Source organism: Amblyomma maculatum, chromosome 11 (genome assembly GCF_055883805.1).
Source record: "Amblyomma maculatum isolate TAMU_Amacu chromosome 11, ASM5588380v1, whole genome shotgun sequence".
Lineage (NCBI taxonomy): Eukaryota > Metazoa > Arthropoda > Arachnida > Ixodida > Ixodidae > Amblyomma > Amblyomma maculatum.
The window spans coordinates 67302938-67325792 of record NC_139354.1 but is presented as its reverse complement, the minus strand read 5'-3'; the positions used below and the strand labels follow the sequence as shown (position 1 = coordinate 67325792).

General features: G+C 44.9%; 1 protein-coding gene across 1 annotated transcript in view; it reads right to left on the bottom strand.

Annotated features, from left to right (window-relative positions):
- The window catches only part of LOC146174031 (uncharacterized), a 346349-nt gene that overhangs the window by 26809 nt on the left and 296685 nt on the right, over positions 1-22855 (bottom strand). Inside the window, exons 8-10 of the mRNA XM_084583339.1 lie at positions 11175-11410; positions 10195-10435; positions 8357-8473 (exon numbers count right to left, since the gene is read on the bottom strand). Coding sequence (XP_084439465.1) covers positions 8357-8473; positions 10195-10435; positions 11175-11410 — 594 coding nt within the window. The remainder of the gene's footprint in view (positions 1-8356; positions 8474-10194; positions 10436-11174; positions 11411-22855) is intronic.

Sequence of the window (22855 nt, the reverse complement as noted above, 5' to 3'; positions counted from 1 at the left end):
CCAGAGTTTTGGTTTGAGCTTGTTGGTGACACATATTAATAAGAGGCAGAGCGAGTATACAAGGAGGAACACAGAACAACAATCCTGTTCAGCGACACTCCTAGTTCTACGTGTTCTTCCTTATTTGTTCACACTGACTCTTATTATTACACTTAAGCACCTCAAGAGAGGAATGCGGTAGGACTAGAATGCAAATCAGTAAGCCCGCAGCGGCCTCCACAGTGCTTCTTTCGCCACGCTTTCTTCATCCCCGCCAGGAACCGGTTGGGAATGAATTTTTCCGCCTTTCGCATCGCGCAACTGCTAATGACACGTTTGCCATCACAAAACTGCTTTCAGTGTTATCTTAATCCAGTATTTCATATTTTTTGCCAAGCTTTGAAAGCGCTAAGTCCCCTGTTTCGCCGAAAACTCGGCGCATTCCACGAAAAGTCACAGTCACACCCATAGAAGGTAGCAGTTGGCAGTGACATTACCGTGCACTGACCAGTTGGCACACTGTAGGATGTCGTGTGACCACATGACATGGCCGAGATCGAGGGAGCCCTTTACAGAGGTGTAGATGCGTATTGAAACCAAGACTGGATACGGTGTCACACACGCAACCGTTCAGCACGCACGACCTTTCGTACGGCTCAGATATACCGGTGCTTGATATACTACACGTCCGGTGAGCTTTGACATAATGCGGTAGTTTGCATTGGATGCTCGTGATTATGTGTGAATCTGTTTGACGAGGTTGTCACCTTGTGAATGACGACAAAAGCATGTCATTCCCTGCCTGGTCACTTGCCAACTGTTGCCAGCCAGACTACCTGGCAACTCCCAGCGAAATTAGCTGACTGCAGCAGAGGCTGATGACATCAGGGTACAGCATGGTCTTTCTCGACTAGTCAGGCAAAATCTGTGGCAGATGATGACGCCGGCTTGTTCTCTGAATGCAGACTATAATGGTACCGCGTAATACAGTAAATAAAATGAAACATTAACTAGCAGAGGTTTCGGGGTTCAGTATAGTTGTGAGCAACGTCTGATACGTGCCTATCATTCACAGTACTGAACACAACATACATGAGTCACTAATGTATTCTCTATATATATTTTTCTTCGAGCGAAAAGCTTTGGTCGGCGCCTTTTCCGCTGAAAATTACTCGCAGTTTGCTGTGTAATACCTGTGTCTATAAGATTTAGGTTGTCTTGAACACAGCGCTTTCATCTTCAACATCACCAACGGCAGGAAAGTTGCATCCTCACTGCCACGAAGGTTTTTCTCGCTACATGTTCTCAAATTAACCCTGCCTCACAAATATGCCCCCACATCAACTCCCCTCTCACACACACACTCAAATGTATCCTTTTTACACATCCCCATTTCACATTCCACTGCTGCCTCCTTGCATTCCCATTTCCAGGCACACATGACAACCCCTCTCGGCCGTATCTTTGTGCAATACCTTTTTTTTTTGCCCTTATTTAACCAGACGTTTTCTTCAATGCCCTGGTTATCAACCAGACGTTACTGCTCCGGGATTTCCAAGGTTGAGAAATAGTATTTGTCCCTCTTCACCATCTCCAAACATCCCTCACTTCTCTGCTCTCTTCGGTACCCCGCTTCTATCGTCGTTCCTTTTGGTAGCGGTAGAACTGTCCACTTCACATATCTACAGTTATAACTGTTCTAGTCACACTTCATCGTCACGTCGCACAGTGCCAAGCTAACCTAAGGAGCTGCGTTGTCCCAAACGTAAGCCGCGCACTTAAGAAAACCTTGAATTAGGGGCCCGGGAGTAACAAAAAAAAAAGAACAATACCTGCCCTCTAACTTACTGGCACATTCCTTGCCTCAGAATCCACACCGCTACATTAAGTAACAATAGGTCGTATGATTGCTTGCATATATGTGTCACCTGTAACCGCAGGCTGTCATACTTCGGCAAGGCTACCAATAATTTGTGTGGCTCCCTATGGTGGTAAAGTTATGATGGAATAAAAAAAAAAATAAAAAATGTCTTCAACGCTCATAGCGGTACTGCGCGTAAGAGTTTCTTTAGTATTTTCCTGTAAAAACTGGTAATAAAAACAGTTTGTTGTAAGCGCCGAAAGCAGTTAAATATCAATAGTATTTCAGTATATGCGCGTTGCATAAGATATAAAGCTTGAATGACAGAAGTGACATGTCCTGCACTTATCATTTCTTTAGAAGCTATCATCACGAAAACATGCTCTCGGTGTACAGGCATTCATGCAGTGCAGATATTTCACTTCCAACTCATGCATAGGCTGCCTCGAAGAAAACCTGGTCTGCCGCTTTATCTCGATTTGACGCCCCAAATTCATGCGACGAATTACCCCTGGCTAGCTTGGCCGCTGTTAATTTCGCCCCGCCAGGCAAACAGACAATGGTCGTCAAAATACCTTTCGGCCCTGGCCTGCGCGCGACAAGTGACGTCACGACGGTGTGGAATTAAGGCACGTCCAGTGGTCACACTCTCTGCGCCTCCGCTTTGAAAAGCAGAACGTCGTCTGCTTCGTAGTAGTAGCGCTGTCGCTGCAGGAGCCACGATGGCAGGCGGAGGTAAGGAAACAAATGGATGGGAGAAAAAGGAGGGAGCGCAGGCAACCGTACCGGAATAGGGAAGAGCAGAAAGCGGGAAATGGGAATACGTGTGACGTGTGGTGACGCAGAGAAAGAAGAGAGAAAAGGGAGAGAGGGAAGAAAGAAAGGAAAAAGAGAGGAATCTAACTAAGACGTGCATCTACTAAGCAAGGAGGCACTACGGCAATGCATAATGAACAGGGAGAAAGGCCATCGCTATAGGCATGGCGGATGACAATGAATTGTCTTCCGCTGGCCGCTTTCTTTGTCATCATTCCCAGGGGCAATTCGCTTCGCGCTCTCCAGTAATTACGTGCCCCCTTTATGGCAGAAGTTCAGCGATGGAGAATCAGGTGGGGAGGAATCGGCGGAAAATTTTTTACGCCAAGGCTTAGAGGGGGCGCCCACTTTAGGGCAAAGGAAGTTTTCGGTGCTGTCTGTCGAAGCACTACGCATTGGGGTGCTCGATGCTTAATTCTGATTGAAAAGCGGCTTTTGTCTATTTCCATGAGAGACTCTTATTAGCTGCGTTTTTGTCGAGTGTTAAAAATATTTTCTCTCTGAAGCGAAAAAGAATCTGCTGGTAGTTAATACTGCATTATTGCGTTATTTAGCAGGAAAGATACCAGGATACGTGAAGCTTTGGTGGTTTGTAAAAAGAGCGCAACGTAGCATGCGAGTTTTTGTGAATAACTGGTCATAAATGATGTGAGTTTATGCCCATGTATACTAAAGAAAGTACACGCACGTTTTATCTTTCGTTTTACTGCTGGCAACGCAAATTTGGCCAAGGAAAACCTTTAAATAACAAAACTGCAACAACAAAATGTAGATTAAAATATATCGTTTTACTGCTGGCAACACAAATTTGGGCAATGAAAACCTTAAAATAACAAAACTTCAACAACAAATGTAGATTAAACTATCACTCGATCTTTTCAAAATACTTGTGAAACTTGGTTTATTGGATATATAAAAGACTGGCATGACGAGACCTTCACGAGTTTCACGTTTCTGTAAATATGCAATGGCAATACAAGCGTCGCACCTACAAAGATTGCACTTTCTAGGAGATTCAGTGCGGCATGTGCAGAACAGAAAGATTCCTTCACTTCAGTTTGGAGATATTAGCGGGGGCTTTCCAACAACCCAAAAGCCGCCACATGTGGGGTCGCCCAAGAGAACAAAATCGGACGGTCCTTTCAACTTTTAGCTAACGGGGAAGACTAATAAGGTCAGACTAGCGTAGCGATCGCACTACGGTTTATTGATTATTCCAACGTATATTGTACTTAAACAACTAATAGAAGACAACCCTACTGAAAAACGAAAAGTTCTACAGGGCAATAACCTCACACAATCTCATCAAATCACATAGACTCTCATACGGTGCACAGCATTATCATAAAATACCTTCCATAATTTATGTTAATGCACAAGAAGCTATGAGATCTTACGCAATTATAGGCCAGCTGTATGCGATTTCTTACGTGAATTGAGTGAGGCTTTGTTAGAAAATGTGAAGTTATTGCCTCATACAATTTTTTCAGTGGGAAGATTCAACATTTGGTGAAAGTAAATTTCTTGTCTTCATTGAGAGTCACAATGAAGGGAATGCATTAAAGCCAAATGACCTGTGCGGTTTAGCTGACCGTCTGTGGGTTTGTGATTGTGTTTGTGTGTGATGTATTTCCTGTGAGATACACTACGTCCCGGGGCACTGAACATTGCACACGGCTACCAACACGAACTACGCGAAGAAAGGGTTCAAAAGCACGTCCAGAACAAATTTAGTGCGCTGCATTCCAATATCAAATTGGCCGCTTTTCTCAAAATTAAGCTTTTATACGTTAAACATAGTTTAAAAAGTTAACACTTTTATCGCCACCAGTGGCCATTTTCTGAAGCGTCCTGTAAACATGAAACCGTTCTTACACAGATTTCTAGCGCTAGGCCATACCACGGTCCAGTCCCTGCTAGCGATCACAGAGCCCATCGTAGTCGCAACATTACTATGAATATCACAAGTTTTAATCTAGAAAAATAATCATTCCAACATCTAGTTTCCACACTAATATTCACGTGTATTTTGAAACAAAATCACCGTCAGCACTATCCAAAGTCATCAGTGCGCCACAAGGCGTAGAAGAAGTTACATGCAGTTACACAACGCAGTGTGTTATCTCCAAGACGTAGTTGTATAGCCCGAAAGGGTCTTGCTTCCTCCAGGAAGTTAGGGTCCAACCTTTCGCCGCTGCGGGGTCTTCGTGTTTGCAGGATGTTGGGAAACGGGTGAGAGGTTTCCGAATGTTTCGCAGATAGCAACAAAAATCCGGTGGCGCTAATCCGAGACTTACGACGTTCCTGGTGATCCCGCTATCTTCGCACTATAGAAGCAGTCAGGTCACAGTATGCGAGTACCCCGCGATCTTTCGGCTCTTAAGAGTAGCCGCGACGACTCCACGGCGAGCGTTAGCCGCAGCTTTTCCATTTGTGTGCCGCTTATTTCTAGAACTAAAAACCGTCTTCAACGCTGACGACACGTGATCTAAAATGTAGCGCATAAGTCCTAGGCTATAAAAGAGGTCGGAGCTCCAATTATAAGACATTGATTGCAGACCTGATAGAAAACCTGATTCAGCCGACAGTGTCTATAATTTGAGCAAAACATCACTAAATGTCAACTCGTAGGATCAATCACAGAAACCTGAACTTCGCCTTCCCCGCAATGCAACCGTCCTAACTCTTAGGGCAAGTATTTCTGGTGCTTTTTATCGGGATAAACTCTTTTGAGCAGATAAAAAATGGCAGGTCTAAAACAAATGGCTACCATGGCGCTGCCTGCCCTCGTTCAAAAAAGCTGTACGATCATTGAGCGGTGAGTCCAATGCCCATTAACGCCCTACATGTCATTGACATAAACGCAAGACGTCCAATTATGAAATGGGCCAGCGCCTTCCGTTGATTCGTCAATGAACCTTCGAATGAAAGACTGGCCAGCCACTGGACCATTAAGTGCTACTGTAGCAGAGGCCACTCGTCTCGGAGTAGGAAAATGTCTGCTATGTCTATCGATCCCCCTGAAGACCCACCTTCAGCTGAACGACGCACGAAATCGTCTTTCCGCTGTAAACGCCGCGATCGATCTATTGCCGACCTCAAGCCTAAGATGGAGCGAGTCGATGAAAAGGTGGTTTCGTCGCTAAATATAAAATCGGCCCCTCTGATCGATTAGGTGCGCCGCGCCGTTCATGCTTCACAAGGCAACGCCTAATCATGTCTAAAGTACGCTTTCTTTTATTTGCTGCTGTGTCACTTGGAGAGATACATAGAGCTAAACAGGTTTATAAGCGGTGGTCATTGACGGCCTTCAAAGTTTTGGTCATTAGGCCGCCTGAGCCGGCCAGGATTTCAGTCAGGGAAAATAGGTGGCTTCCCGTGGCAAGCTGGCGCTGCCCAAATTATGCTCTCTCGCAAAGAAAAAAAAAGCATATTACGATAGAAACGGGCCGCTCAGAAACCTGCGGGTACTGGTAAGCCCCACCATGTTTTTTTATTACACCCGCAAAAGCCGCTTTCGTTTCGTTTCTAAAAGCAAGGCAAGGCAACTGACACTGCCGAAATGACAGAATCCACAAAGTTGGCCTTTACATCCTGTAATCCACGTTAGTACGAGGCGCTTCTGACTGCACGAAAAGGGCACAAACACCTGTTTTACACCCCACGCAGGTGCTGCATTTCATTCTCTTCTTGGTGTTACACCATCGCAAGGTGCAGCCATGTCCCTACTTACCAGGAGTATGCTCTTTATTTCGCGGTTGGTACGCGGCCACTCTGGTATATTAAAGACTATAAACGAGAGCGAGATACACCACACGACTATGTACTGGCGGCCATCTTTACATTTTCTTTCAGCCGGGCACATTTGTGACTACCCTGAACCAACTGCAAGAATGGCGTCTGGTCAGAAGCAAGTGAACGGCATAGAAAAACAGGCAACAATAAATGGGCGAGAAAGAGCTGTGTCTGGAGATACGAGACGCAAGTCCCGATGTTACTGGTGAAGCCGCCGAAACCTTTCGCCTTGTGAAAGGGCCGGCTATAAAAGGGGCTGACATTGTGAGCGCAATTTGATTTTGTTGACAGTGCTACAAATCGTTCCACAATGCATCGCAATGTTTTAGTCACTTTATGCACTTCAATATATTCATCAGACATCACACGAAGGCCGGTGCTGTCACTTGTCCAATATATCAGCAGAACGACGACAGAAGGTGGTGGATGGAGAAGAGCTCTCTTTCATGCAATCGCCTACTTGAGAAATTAGCAATTGGCAACGCAACACAGTTGTTATATACGGTGTGACACGCTCTGTATCCTAAAATAACCATAAAGAAAACATGAAATAAACATAAAGACATAAGGACGTGACTAGACACTACGTTTGGACTATGGCTAGGACAAGATTAGTTGCTTGTAACACCAGAAGGGTTCGTTGGTGGTCTCTTTAAAAAAGCAACTTGTCACCTTGGCCCACTATGAACAGTTATCAGAACGCTTTTCTAGAGAACTCGAACACTGCGCTGTCGCACAATTGAGATGAAGCCTTTAAGGTATTCGGCTCCAGAATAACGTTATTGCTTCTGCGAATATAGATAATACTACGAATGTTCCTGGGGAATTCCACTGCAGCAGTAATAGAGTAGCTTAGCTAAGATTTCGTATTTATTTCGCAGCACCACTCTAACCCTTTGCACAAGCACGTTCGCACGCACATTTTAAGCGTGATCTTCTTTGCTTACATGCAGAAATTTCAGCTGCTTCACACCCCACAAAATTGCGACTGTTTCATTTGTTCCTGAGGCACGTGGCACGTTGACCACATGGTGCTGTGGTCAAGGTACCTCTTGTATAATTATCACTCTCGCACGCATCTACTCGGAAGCTTTGTACTTATGGAAAGGGGAATGTTTATCGGCAACCCCACGTTGTGAGCTTACAAAAAGTAGTCGCCCCTGGGCATGTATTTAGATAACAAGGTCAAGTCTTGCGCTGAGGAACAACAACATACGCCTCTTCTTTCATACAGAGTTTCGGCGGACACGCCTAAAAGGCTATCGCCTCCAGCCCAGGTGGTATACTACAGCTAAGAGAATAAAGCGCTTCCGATCAAAACTGTCGGCGACAGTTTCGGGAGGTGAGTCATGATTTGACGGCATACTTTTATATAGTTTTCGGCAGTGAAGACCACCTTGACATGTGCATTGCAGGTACCCCGAGGGTAAATAATCGGTACAATTCATGGTAAAGAACTCATCAATGCACGCCGTAACACGAGGGTGATGCTCTATTTTCTTTTTCACAAGCCACTGGCGCATTATTTCTACGAACAAATCACAAGCCAAAAGTAATACGGAAGTAAATTTCGCTTGAGATTTTGTCCTGCCGCTTTCGCACAGGCAACCTACGGACACGTCTATGGTGCAAAAGCAGTAAATAATAACCCCGTACCGTTTCCGTGTGAATAATGTAGTGAGCTCATCAGGCATAACGCCAATATATCTAATATGCATATCAACGTTCTTAGACAGATTGGTGCATATACCGTCAAGTCACAAAGTGACAGTAGGTTTTGGGAATACGAACCGCGTTTTGAGGAAACTCTTAGTCGTATAGAATGCGCGTTTAAGTAGGTTTCTTGACGGCGCTGTGAGGCCGTTTTGAAATATGGCTACAAAAGTGCGGTGTAGTGACCCATACCTCGTGCAAGGGAGGCCTGGCGATCTCCTGGTTGCGGCGTTCAGCCGTGTAACTAGAGCGGCGCCTGTGCTCCCCGGGTATCCTTCTCTTGGAGAGCAGGTCGGACAAGTGGTCCAGCTGTGAAAAGACCACCCACGAAAATGACATTTGGAAGATTTTTGGCGCACGTAAATGTGAGTGTGTCATTCGTGGAGGTAGATCACTCACTCACTCACTCACTCACTCACTCACTCACTCACTCACTCACTCACTCACTCACTCACTCACTCACTCACTCACTCACTCACTCACTCACTCACTCACTCACTCACTCACTCACTCACTCACTCGCTCACTCACTCACTCACTCGCTCACTCGCTCACGCACTCACTCACTCACTCACTCACTCACTCACTCACTCACTCACTCACTCACTCACTCACTCACTCACTCACTCACTCACTCACTACTCTCGTGATGGATTCGTTCGTTCAGTCATTCATCCATGCACACATTTCTAGACTAATTAATAATACCAGCCTTTCATTCACAGAGAGATCAATTCGCTCAATCCATCAGAAAAGCGCTCTTCAATGAGCTTTGCGAAATGAACAGTCGCGACGCGTGTCTATACATATTTGCTCGGTTCCTGAAGTCAGCAGCCAGCCGCATCTGTTCTGCCTAATTTGGAAACAGCTCTAACGATATCTACCTAAGGTTTATTCTTGGAATGCAGTCTAATTCCAAGCTTGTAGCTTTCCTGTTATTCGCCAGCTCAAAGATAAACAGATCCTCTACACTGTATTTTACACGTAGCATAGACATCTACTGCACCCGTTGGTCGGGCATGCGATCTATAAGTTTAGTTCGCTCTATTAGAAAATAAAACAGGAGGAAAAAAAATTACAAGTGTTCAACGCTGCTGAACCAAATATTGAGCGAAAGCATTAGCTGCGGGTAACCGAGCGTTCTTCTTTTTCTATTTTTCTTCTTCCTCAGCCCACATATAAAGCCCCGCTCTAACCAAGCCAACTAAGGCACGTTCAGCCTTTGTGGCCTACAGGGGTAGCGTGAATGCCAGGGTCCTAGCAGGCTGATTCTGACATAACCGTCCCATGTTAAACAAGAGACACAAGTCGGCAGCTCCTGCCGACCGCTTGAGTTGGTAGCCCAGCTCTCACCGGGGTGTGACGTCACAGCGTCACGTGGGTAAGACGTACGTGGCTACCGGCCGCGCTACGCTGAAGGCTCGAAACCTAGAGTAGTATTGCTTTCGCAATAAAAGTCTTTCACAGCGTCAAAATACAATTAGCAGCGGCAATGCGATGACACAAGAACCTCATTGCGAGGTGAGATGGACGACCGCATATATCAGATAATACACGATCCATGCCGTGCATGACTACACACACAATGCACGAATGGACATACGATGCATCGCTGCACATATATTTTAAATTGAATAGGTTGTTGTATATTTCAATGGCGGCCACCTTCCGTTCTCTTTTCGATAAGGAACGGAAGGATTGCCTTCCCTCCATTTTTCCCCTACCAACCATAGCACATGTGGCAGGTTACAGCTATCGAACTTTCGTAGACCGTCCTTGCCCACAGCAGATGTCACCTTTTACAGGCATTATGACAGGTGGTGATACTGTCAGCGCCGGCTTTTCGCTTCCATAAAGCCGGTACGCTGTCGTATAAAATGCTACTAACATCAGCGCCGGAAATATACCCGATCGCACACTAGCATTGTAGCCAGGTGTCTCGTTATCAATTTATCCCCTTTTCTTAACGTAACGTAATCCAGTAGTCTCTCCTCGCCGGTTTCGGCACTTCCCTGTTTCAATGCATGTACCTGATTGGCAAATTCCCTGAGGATCTCGTCGGGGTCAGGCACGATGTCCATCTGCGAGGAAACGGCCACGTTGAAGGCGCCCGCGTACGACGTGATGGTGACGGCCAGCGGCACCTCGGGCGTCCAGCCTGCCCAGGCTACCGCGGTCTTGACGCGACTCAGCCCCAGCACCACGGGCTCCTCGGGACCCGGTAGGTTGCAGAACACTGCCGACGGCTTTCGATGCCACATACCCATGAACCTACAATGGCGGAGAGGACGTATACATTAAGACATGCCTAACTCGTGGATCGCTTTGAAGTTAAGCGGCAATAACAGATATTTCCCACTCTGACAAGTTAATAAAAGAGAGAGAGAAAGAGAGAGAAGGCAGAGAGGTTAACCAGGAAAGCTTCCGGTTTGCTACCCTGCACTGGGGAAGGGGAATGAGGAGTTTAAAGGAGAAAGATAGAAGAGAATGATGGGAAAGGTAAGGCGGCGAGGAGCACAGTCACAGTTTCTCAATCAAGTTTGTGTCTCTCATAAAACACATAAGTGCTTTGAAGGCTTTGCCGTTAGGCGCCTTACAAGTTAATAAATTCAGTTGCTTCGAACTTCTCAATACTACCTAGAGGGAAACCTCGCCTGCCTGGCATTCTGGTGATTGGTGATGTGCTCTTTAAGAGAATCTCATACACACTTGTGCCAAATCTACCTCTAATTAATATAGGGAAAATCTATCTGGAGTTCTGGGTAGCGCTCAGGCGTACAAAGCTACCTAAGAAGCATTATGAAGGTTCCCAAGCTCGAAACATTTGTTGATGACCTCCGGAAGCTGCTCATTCTTCCCCGTGTGCGACAGGTGATGCTGCAATCAGTTAACCTCTGAGCTCGGTACCGATCACAATAGCAGATTTTGTACTCGTGTCATGTAAGAAATTTCGCAACTGATATAATGGGATATAAAGGATCTCTGCAATAAGGATGAGTGTAAATCAGACCAGTGGGCAAGCCGACATGGTAGCAGTGTGAAGAGAATGTTGGCAGCCCCGTAGAGAACGACGGGGTCGGGCGAGTTCTTGAGCTCATCCATGGCCTGGCGCACCTCCCAGAGCCTCGGTATTGCGCCCTCGGTGTTGGTGGGAAGACGCACAAGGGCGCTGCTCAACTGGGTGCCCAGCTCGGGAACCGGTTCACCCGATGCCGGTTCATACCGAAGATCAACGGCCAGGCACACCTGGGCGCGGCACCAGGATTGAGTATTAGCCATTGCAGACGCGAGAAAACTTTGCCCATTGTATTACTCCAAAAGGAGGAAAAGAAAATGTGTGAAGGTTAGCCAGAAAGAAGAACCAGTTACCAACCCGGCAAGGGGAGAAAAAGAAGAGAGGATAGGAGCAAAAGGAAATGATCGGCTCCGTGAGAGTTAATACTAAAGCATGTGAAGAAAGAAAGTGTGTGGGTGTCAAAATTGCAAACTCTCGCATAGAAAAGACGTTCTCAGACGACGGGCACACAAGTTAAGGAATCACAGGCCATTGCCACATTCAAGTACGGACCACGGAGACCTATATGACAAAGCGGCGCAGAGGACAAAGAAAATAAGTCTACGGTCAAGCCGAAGGCACGTGGAAAGTAACGCAGGATTTTGCATGTTACTAATGATTACGCCTCAAGCAGACCAAGAAGAACACTTCACATATCTCTAATTTATAAGAATTTTTAAGTGACATTTCAAGATACATTCCAAACTATGCATAAATCTGGTTCTCCAGCTTCAACTTAATGCTCCCTTTCGTTTTAAAGGAATCTGCTTATGAGTGTCTCACAAAAGCACCGTACGGTCGCCTATAGACTATATTGTGATGCTTAGAAGAGACTGCAGTTGGCTCAGTGGAGTGTGAGAAAAGGCAACCGGCGAAGATAAACGTGATACGACAAGCGGACGATTGAATGCCCGATGAGGAGATAAACTAAGATAATCTTATAAAAAAAAGCCAGACCCTGGCAGCAGTAAAAACGACAAAACAAATGTGAATGTCACTGGGGAAGGACTTTTCCTCACTGGTCAAGCCTCGGCTCCTAATGTTGATGAGCATGTCGGCACCACAGAGTGTCTGAAAAAAGTTACAGCGCCGAATCTACGCATATGTCTAGTTTGATTATAAATAATACATGTGAACGTGCGTTTGATGATTTGCGTTTTCTGCCAAAACACCTACGTGTGTGGTATTTAGATTCCGCTCCACAAACGGCACAAGATTCGTTCAGGAACCAGGTTCCGTAGGCGCAACTTAGCTGGGCGCAGGAAGAGTTCACATGCTGCACATGACGCAGAGTGTGAAACACGAGGTGGTGGCCACCAATTCATTTTTGAATCAAACATCACAAGGCGGGCAGAAAAAAAGTAAACAAACGTAAAATAAAAATATAAAGCCCCTCAGACCAATAGAGGCAACTACCTAGGACTGTCACTACTGCGATATATGTGGTTGGGGGTGTGGAGCTTTGAGTGGTCAAGTGAAAACAGCGAATACCAAGCGAATAGCTGGACGCGATGCCTCCCAAGCGGTTTCACCGCGGCTTGAGTAGTGTTATCGTCGCTACATGATATCCTTCAGTGAAGCTGTATCGACGCCTCTGTCGTAACACCGCTAATAGTACACTATTCACTGAGTTATTGTGCGCTACGGATGATTCTAAAAATTCTAGAGCCAACTTTGAACCACTAAAGTGCGACGAGGCGAAAGCCATTATAGCGCGGTGGATCGAAGCCCCCCCACTACGACACCTCTATCTTCCTCTCTCCTTTCATTCCAACCTTCCTCTCTTCCTTTATAGCGTGATACAGCCTTTTTCAAAAGTATACACCCCACGGCGTCTACTTCTTAGTCGTGTAGTAGCGCCCATTTAGCATTACATTCTCACGCAACTTGACTATCACGTGACCTTGTCAAGTGATACTCTCATAGTAACGTGGCATCTGTGACCCATAATTTTGTGATCCATGATTCAAGGAAAATTTTGTGACCCAATTTGGGACCCATGATTAAGCCCTTTTTGTGGCCCACAAGTCATGACTTGCAGCACTATACGCAAACTCTTAACCGTATCTTTAATCATACCCCCTAGATCATGACGGACTATGCCTATGAACATGACGTAAACTATAATGACTCTCACGACCATGACAATAAAATGGCGTACTGTTTATGAACCACAGTTCAGTTCAGTTCAGTCGTTCAGTCGTGTCCGACTCTTCGTGACCCTATGGACCATTTCACGCCACCCTTTCCGGTTTCACACTATCTTCCTAACATCACATAACTTCATCTGCAGTGCATCGAGGATGCCATCTAACCATCGCGTTCGCTGCCTACCCCTTCTCCGGTGACCCTCAACCTTTCCCAACATCAAGTGTTTCTCCAGCGACTCCTCTCTTCTGATCAGATGACCAAAGTAGCTGAGCTTTAACTTTAGAATTTGACCCTCCAATGAGCAGTCAGGGTTTATGGACGACAATATTGACTGATTTGATCTTCTGGCAGTCCAAGGAACTCTCAAGTGTCTTCGCCAGCACCACAATTCAAACGCGTCAATTCTTCGGCGGTCAGCCTTTTTCACAGTCCAACTCTCGCATCCACACATCACAACTGGAAAGACCATAGCACGAGTTATACGGATCTTGGTTGGCAGACTAATGTCTTCAGACATGACTACTAATTCTACCATCTAATGACTTCATATCACGTGCTACATTTTGCTTTCACTTTTTGCAAACACTTTTGATGTAAAAAGGCTTTCTCCTTAATCTACGGATGAAAACAGATTGCGAAACTACACGCTGAGTCTTCTTTTTCGCAATCCCTTTACCCTTGTCTACGTGTCTCTTTTTGCCCGAGCTTGCTGTGCGTAAAGGCAGCACTTTGGAGTAACAAGGAAATGTTAACAATGCATCTGCTTTGATGACAACATTCAAGAAAATTATTTCATACGCCCACGTCTCTGCATTAGCCGCAGATTTCTTCCTTTGGGCCATTCGCATCCTTGCGCGGAGGTCATTCCTCACGGCTCCTTAAGCAAAACTGGGCATTAGGCGAAAGAAGAATTGCGTTCTATGCGAAATTTATGCGCTTCAAAGAAAGAAAGAAACTTATATTCACGGTTTTAAATTGCCGTATTGAAGAAACTTCTTATCGACGCGCCATTGCTTCCTTCAATTGCTTTTCTTTTTCTCTTGCGACAGTGTTTAGGGCATTTAAACATAGAGGAAGGAAGGCGTTCAGGTGTAAGGTGAGAAGGCCTGAAGGAAAGAAAAATGAGAAGGCTGGCCAGAACGAATGGGTGGTTCGCCGCCACCTGGCCGCGACGGAATTTCATTTTCCTCGCTCGAATGGCAAGTGGAAAGCGCCGCACCTCCCCGCGCGAAGACAGTCAGGCAGAAGCAATGGGAAACCTCGCGGAGTTCTTTCCGTAGGCGGTCCGCCATGGATTTAAATTAAATTTTTCCGCAAGAGCCCTTGCGTACGTAACGTGAGACACAGCTCTTACAGGATAAGCGGCTTTTGAAAATAGTGGTGGGAAGAAATGTGGGAGGGGGGGGGGGGGGGTAAATTGGCTCGTTTGCTTGTTTCCGGGCCAAAGAAACTACCCGGCGCTTGCGACAAGAATTGCGGGTTAGAACAATTGAAAATTGGATTTTGTAATATTAATCGATTCGCAAAATCAAAAACTACCCAGCGCTTACGACAAGAATTGCGGGTTAGAGCGTTTGATAATTAGATTTTGTTATATTAATCGATTCGCAAAATAAGACATTCAGATGCAAGACTTCGAACGCGGACATGGTATAGTAATTTTATGTGCGATGAATCGCCATTGCACGGTGCATGTAACATGTGGAAGTCAGAAGCTGTCGATTTAAATTCCTGGCAGATGGTAAAATTATTTAATGGTTCAATTATAGAAGCCCACGGTCAATCTGCACCATGGTGAGCTGAACTGACATCGTCCATTTGGACGAGCAGTGCGCAGCTACAGCACCGTGATTGTGAAATGGCATTTCTTCGCCTTCAAAAACAGCGAGAAATCGCGAGTCTCGAAAACGTTTACCGTATCTTTATTCCTATTAAACTGACCACAAAATGTATATACTGGAAATTCCTTATACGAGTCTTCCCAAATAGCAAGGTAGTCACGCAATACAGTAGAGCGTACAAATAAAAAGAATTCCTAGGGACTCTAAGGCGTAAATTAGGACAGTGATCATAAAAATATGATTCAGTTAGGTTCCCTCCAATAGGCTGGAAACGGTGAGAGCGGGTTAAAAATGGCCGTTTATCTGCTCTCAGATCTAGAGGCAACAAAAGCGCGGCATCATGTGTAGAGATACTGTTTCCATGAAATTAACAAATATAGCAAGCGTAAATATTTCGTTTAACTCCGGCTGGCTCCAATGAAATGTGGTCAGTAAAATAACGAACACTGCTTCCATGTGAAAAAAAAAAAATGACTTTGCAACTCTGCAATGAAGGGCAGCGGTGAAACAAGCGTCTCTGAATACTGGCCATTTATGCACTAAGCTACCAATTTCGTTCGACAACTCCTGAGGGACACTTTTCAGAAATATGTGCAAAATAATAAAGTGGTGAAAACAATGGACCGCTGTTAGAAGCAGTTAAGTTCATCAGGGGACGTTGCTCCATACAGTCGTGAGAGCACACTTGCTAATCTTCAAACGATGATCATGAAAAATATTACAATTTCCCGCCTACCATACATGTATACGTTCGCACGATTTTGAAGATACAGTACACCAATGTAATAAGAGGTGCTCCCTGTCTCAACCTTATCTAGTCAGCTCCTTCTCCCCCATTTATCATAATCTCTTCGCTTTCATCAGTAAGGTTAGCAATGCCACATAGCGAACCCTTATAATGTATAGCCGGCTACAAACTGCGCATCAGCGCGTCGCGGAAAACTATGGCTAGTCATGCAATATTTTTTTTCCAGGCGGATGTATAGACATGACTTGTTGACACCTTAGCGTCAGTTTCAGTAAACTGAAAGAGTGTCTATCAGATTAGCAGATGTTTTGAATAGAGTCTTTAAAACACCTCTTTTTTTTTTTTCTTCTTCTAGAGGCGGTATTTCAAGGCGAAAGCCCTTCTTGCCTCATGAACGCCGTGGCAGGATCGTATGAACGGAAGCTGTGAACAAAATGTATGAACGGATGTGATGTCACATCTAGGAACAAATGTCCCTAGATCTAGAGAGTAGTCCTGGGATCTAAGGACAAATTCTCTAGATTTATACAAATTCTAGAAATTATCTAGACATTCTTGAAAACAGCACTTTGTGAGATGAGGGTATTTTAGACTGCGGCGATGTTGCAGAGCACATATCAGTTTGGGGATGAACACCGCCGCCTGGAACCAAGATTGAACGGTAGCCACGACGTTTTGGCTTGCCTTGACTTGCACGAGAACAAGTGTTGCCTTTCGCAGTTCCAGCGTACAGTTTTTCACACGGTCGCCCAAGTTAGCGTATAACTACAAGTAGAACCGGATTGCTCATGTCCGGAATAACTGCGGTCTAGTGACCGGCTGAAATTAATCATTAAAACAATACTCGCCTATCAACAGTACCGACTAACCCAAAATTTCACCCTTGTTAGATAAATGTTTAATTGCTTTTACACGGAGCCTTTCGGAAGTAATTTCTTTAAAGGGACACTAAAGACAGCCAAATATGGTATGAAAATCTAATAAACTACATTTGGTGACACTGTCGCCGCATATCCGGCAGCAAAAAATCGAATAATTGCTGAGATATTGCGATAAGAAGTTGAGGTTTTTTCTTGTTCCCGCCGGTCGAATTCAAACTGTGGCCTCCAACTACGTAGTTGGAGTTGAGTGACGCACACTATGACGTAAGCGGAGACTCCGTGATAGCTAGCGAGCCGGCGCGGCCCGCGGCGTCGCATCCCTCAAGGGGCAACTTGGCAACAGCGTACTCGCAATGACGGCCTCAGCCGAAATAAATAAAACGATGAAGAGAGTAATTTACCGAGCGATGGGCCCATAAAGGAAGAAAAAAAAAAAAACAGAGCGCTTGTAATGCACAATACTTTACATGTTTCTCAAGCTTTTGCGCTCCTTCTTGCACTATGTATAAACAAACCGAGCCCTCGGTCATCGCAACGCTTCCTGACATGTTTACATACAAATAAGATTCAGTTACCAGCAAAATAGTGTCCTCGCTGCTGCGCTTGTCAGTTTTGAAGCTTCGTCGCACTTTTTTCCTTCAAGGTTTGTGCTACAGCTCCGTGTTCAGCGAAAATTACGTCCATGGTAGCAGAACATGACCGAAGTGCCGGCGCCACTACATTTGCCAGCGCTGTGAAATTCCACATGTTAAAATGGATCCAGTGCACAATATAGTGCGCATAGGCATCCAGAACATTAGTTGCAAGACGTGAGAGCAGGCAGCATGCGCCGATGATCAAGAAGTTGTAATTTTTAGACCGGCAGCAGAAACACTTTATTGTAAATGGGGCCATGACATAAAAACTAGAAATATTTCTGAAGTTTCCGTGGCGCGGCGTAGCCGAGCGGTTAGCGCCGAACGTTACGTAGCAAGCAATACCGAGTTCGAGTCTTACTCTTACCGCGACTGGGATTTTTTATTTTTTTTAACCTTTTGTAATTTATTTCTGGTGCTTCGTTATTTTTAGCTTTTACTTTTTACCCGAGGCCCTTTTTTTTTGCCGGGCGACGAGCGCAATATATCGACGCTCTCCTTGATATGAGCGGCAAGTATGCCCCTTTTGTTTACGACGCCTGCAAATAGCACGTTGAAGGTCTTGTTGACGCAGTATATGTTGGTCAGATGTGCCATGATTTAGTGAACAATTGAATGATAATGCGTTTTTCCTTCGGTACTTAGCATATGTATGCTTTTCGTGGCGTACGTAGCTGCAGTCAAGCGGTCAGGTCGCAGTCGAAGCGGCAACGGCGGCGATATGTTGGCGCAGAAGTGTGAACGAAGGAGTGTGTCGGCGGTAGCGGATTTCGCTCGCTCGTGCCTCCGAATGCTCAAATGGGAACCATCAAGGCGCATCTGCTGCTCCAAGCTCGTAATTCAGGCGCTGCAGGTTCAAACAAGCTATCCGAGTGCGCACGAAATGCCTGAGCCGAAACATAACCAAAACTGAAGTGGGCGCCTGTGGCGCCTCCAAGTATATTTTTGTATTTGCCTTGCAACGTTTACGTTGTCTTTTCGCCGTCGTTTACGTATGATAAAAGCGTGTTATCATGTTTGAGAAAAAAATGTACTACCGCATTCAAACATACAAAGTAATTCGCATTTGTCAGCCTCCGGGATCCCTAGCGCGTCACGTGATTTGTAGTTGCGAGCCTCGGCCGTTTGGCTGTGGTGGCGATACCTGTATTTCTGTTATTCTTCTTTACTACCTTATAACAGCTCTGTTTTCAGTAAGAGTGGTCTTTTTGTAATCAGGAACTGGCATTCTATCGATGCAAACCCACTTCCTTTCTCTCTTTAGTGTCCCTTTAAGCAGCTTAGAGATAGCAAGAATAGCCAGAAAGCAGCCGTTATAATCGGAGATATTCACTGCCAACCGCCATTGGCATCAAGTGGCTACCACAGCAGATTCTCCCGGGCGCCTGCAGCCCTGGTTACACCTGCCTACACGTGTCTAGTGACTGAGGTATAACTAGGTAAAATAATGACGAGAACGTGCTGGTTTTATAGAAAAAAAAGGTGTCCAGCATTTTATGTGTTGAAATTTGCTTACTGGTCGAGAATATGTGTGACGTCACGATACCACGTGATATGGCCAAGCGCGGTGGCTGTATCGGCGTCAGCTGGAAGTTAGGCTTGGTTGCGTGCAGATGTATCTCCACAAATCTCTGCGCATCAGGTACGAATGGAGCCAAAATAAACACTGCGTGTATCTACCGTGGTGGACTATCCCGCCGAGGAGAAAGTGACATCAAGCAAGAAGCAACGGCGGCTGTGCAGGCTCACCCTATGCGGCGAGCAGTAATGACGGATGAGGAGCAGGCCGAGTAGACTTCAGACCTTAATGAAGTCACACTCTCAATGCGTGATGTTATTCACAGCCCTCTAATTTTTAGATCATGAAATCACACGCCGAACCCATTTATACGGCGCAGATAGCCCTGGACGGTGGAAAATAAAATAAATAATCACTCGCGTAGCTCAGCAAGAAAAAGCCGTGCTTCTGAATTAAAATGCACATCTCACAAACCCCTTATCGCATGTTTTAAATATCTATAGGCTGGATTGTAATCCATTTGGATTAAACGCTAAGTCTGCTTGCGCAATCAACACCAAACCCAAAAGGATAGTAGTGGCACACGCAGTATTCAGTTGTTTTTAATTAAAGTTCGTTGATACGTACGGCGTTGGTAGGTAATGCTCTATGTGTAATTTAAATGCACTTCCTACGCATTGATAGTTTATCGGAACGTGTTCTTTGTTTCGCAGATATGTTGTTTTTGTTTTACATTTCACGCCGTATTCGTCAAATTGGTCATGAAATGTGGCGCTAAGCTGCCCAGATGACAATGCCCATCATCATGACGTTCAGCGTTTTTTGTTTCAGCATAATGACAGAGTTTCAAACAGGGATATGGGCGCACCTTCCTTCATTGATATATTATTGTATGCCTACATGTCCCACAATATCCTACTTAGTTTTTGGGCTATGTGCGTGTATCGTCTGCTAGTTTTCCCTGTTAAATCTTTATTCTTACCTATTTTGTACCTTAGTATCAGCTATTTTTTACGTTAGGCACCTCACGGTACTTTGGACGAGTAGCAGTACCAGAATGAATTTAAAACTATACTGAATGTTTTCATAAACTCAGGTTTCAGCTATGCTGGTTAAGTACGTTATACACATTAAGCACTCGTAACTACAACCGTAAAGCGGGATCAAAGCTGCTCCTAGCTGATTCCTCGCTTGACAGAAACAGTTCACTTTAAGACAGCGCACAACTAAAAATTAAACGAATGAATGAGCGCTACAGAGAGAGAAGTACAAAAAAAGTAAAATTAAACCATGCATAAAAAGTTTCGAACTTCCAATTGTTAGGAGGACAAAGTCTTCTGCGGTATTGCTCCTTGGTGCACTTGGAAAGGAGAGCGATTTGTAAACAGTATACCGCAGCAAGAAATGGCAGAACCACTCGACGCAGCCATAGCTGATGGCACTTCCTTTTATAACTGAAAAGAGTGAAAAAAATAGCGCGCAAAGAAAAAAAAATTGGCGCGCTCAAGGACTATAGAGTGCGGCGCATACGGGCGAACTCAATCAAAGAGACTCGCGCTGCGCTCAGTCGAGCGTTAGGAAGCCAAGTAAACGTCAATAATAAGAAATAAAAAACAGTACGACTTGGCGACAGCGCGCGGGAGCAACAAAAGATGTGTACCACGTGGGGAAAAAAAAAAAAAAAAAAAGAGCCCGAACGGTGCTGCCAGTGAAGAGGCTCGAATTTGGCTTCAGTGAAACGCCAGCGGAATGCTTGAAGCGATGTGGAATGAAATCTTCAATGGCGAAATGGAGGGGAAAAAGGAACAGGCAAATATCCACAGATGTCAGGAACGAAAGAATATGCAGAGTGACAGGCGCATTCGATTATATATGTAATATGAAAAGAAGGGAAAAGGAACCTCTGTCGGGTGTGAAATAAGGTCACTGGGTGCATTGAAATATTGCGAAATGATGTTTGGTGTTTCGTTTCGTTTCTTTTCTTTTTTTTTTTTCACTAAACGTAACGGTAGCGGAAAGCGGATGACATTGCAGCTGCTGGCAAAATGAAAGTTCATCTTGGCGCGCTGAGAAAAAAAAAAAAAGTTAGTAAGGAGATAGATGGAAACCCCTACCGAATCGGTCTAAAAATGACCCAGCACATCGCGGTGGTGGAGTTAGAAAGATATAGACCGTGAATAAATAGAGAGGCTTTCGCTGAAGCCTCCTTTCTCCCCCCCCCCCCCCCTTCAAAAAAAAAAAAAAAAAAGAAAAACCGAACATAGCTAAACAAAATAGACACATCTAATGCGCACTTTTTTTTTTTTTTTCCAAGGGGAGGGGGACGGGGGTAGGAGAAGGGTGTCAGAATAGGATGCATGCCCTATTCAAGAATTTGGCAGCGCCATAGGGCGCAGTTGAGAGTCAAGAACCGAAACAAAAAAGGAACTTCAGAAAAGAGCTTGGATAGAATCTTTTCTTCAGTACTCAGAGCTTAACGATGAGTGACGTCCATTATTCAAGCTTCTTTTTCATTCAAACATTTTTAATACGCAGAAGAATGTTCTTGTGAAGGTATTTAAAAAAAAAAAAAAACTCATAAAAGGGAGTTCAATCATCCTTTCCCTAGGCCCGAGTGATTGTTCCATGCTCCATAGGTTTAAGCAACGAAATTCACAATCTTTGCATTCGGTCACCCGATTGCAGTAGTAGCGCGTTACTAACTGAGCGTATTGCGTCACATTCAAGGGCTAAGAAATACCACATTTCCTAAATGGTCCCTTTCACTTACTCTCTATATAGTCTGACGCGAAATATGCTGAATACTTTTATTCGTGGTATATGCGTAATAGTGTGAGCTCTTTCTATGGAACTTGCTCGGTCCGTAGAGATGAGCGCGCATAATCAATGGTAATTCGTGATGACATTTATTACTCTTTTCCTCCTGAATTTGCATAATGTCCGAGTGCAGCATTGCCAACGAAATCGTTTTCTTTTTTTCATAATTGCCGTAATGCCTGCGGCAGCTTACTTCAAGGAGCGAAAAATGATTTTCGCCCAGCCTAAAATAAGAGGAGACTCGCCGTACTCGCATTTATGGGGTCGTTGCATGAATAACTGAGAGCTTAATGAGCCACTTTTCCAAGAGCGATAACTTGTTACTCTACAGACTCATCTTTTTTTATTTGCTGTTGCTCCTTTGAGACGGGCTTTTACCGACTGCGATGAAGGCGTTTATTTACTAGGAAATACAGACAGGTAGCCTTCAGCCTCGTTTCAGCATATTATCGAATGTTTCACAATTCTTGTTTAAGAATTTTTTTTTCCTATTCGGGAAAAGTAGTTACAGATCGCTATAAATTGCGCTAGATATGAATAAGAGTACTATTAATTTTGCAATCAGCAAAATTGTCAGCCCAGGTGTTTTCAATTGGCACGAGCGACTAATGGTTGAAGTTGACAGAAGAGGACCTCGCTCGCGCCCTTATTGTATTGTGCGAGGTATAGTTTCATTTTGTGGGGTTTAACGTCCCAAAACAACACAGACTGTGAGAGACGCTGTAGTGGAGGGCTCCAGAAATTTCGAGCACCTGGGGTTCTTTAACGCGCACTGTCATTGCGCACAACACGGACACCTTGCTTTTCGCCTCTATCGAAAAGCGAGTGAGTCGCTCGCGTATTGCGGGCTTCTCAGGCTGGGCCCTTTGGGTACGCATTTATAAAAAGTGGTCGAGTGTACTTTATTTGAAATTAACGCTGCGAGTTTGAATGGGTAACCAAAAAGACAGACGTTTCATTGTTAAATATTTTTAAACACAAAATGAATCCATTTCCCGTTGTCAGCGCGCCGCAATTGACCTGAGCGCTCTATAGAACGGAGGT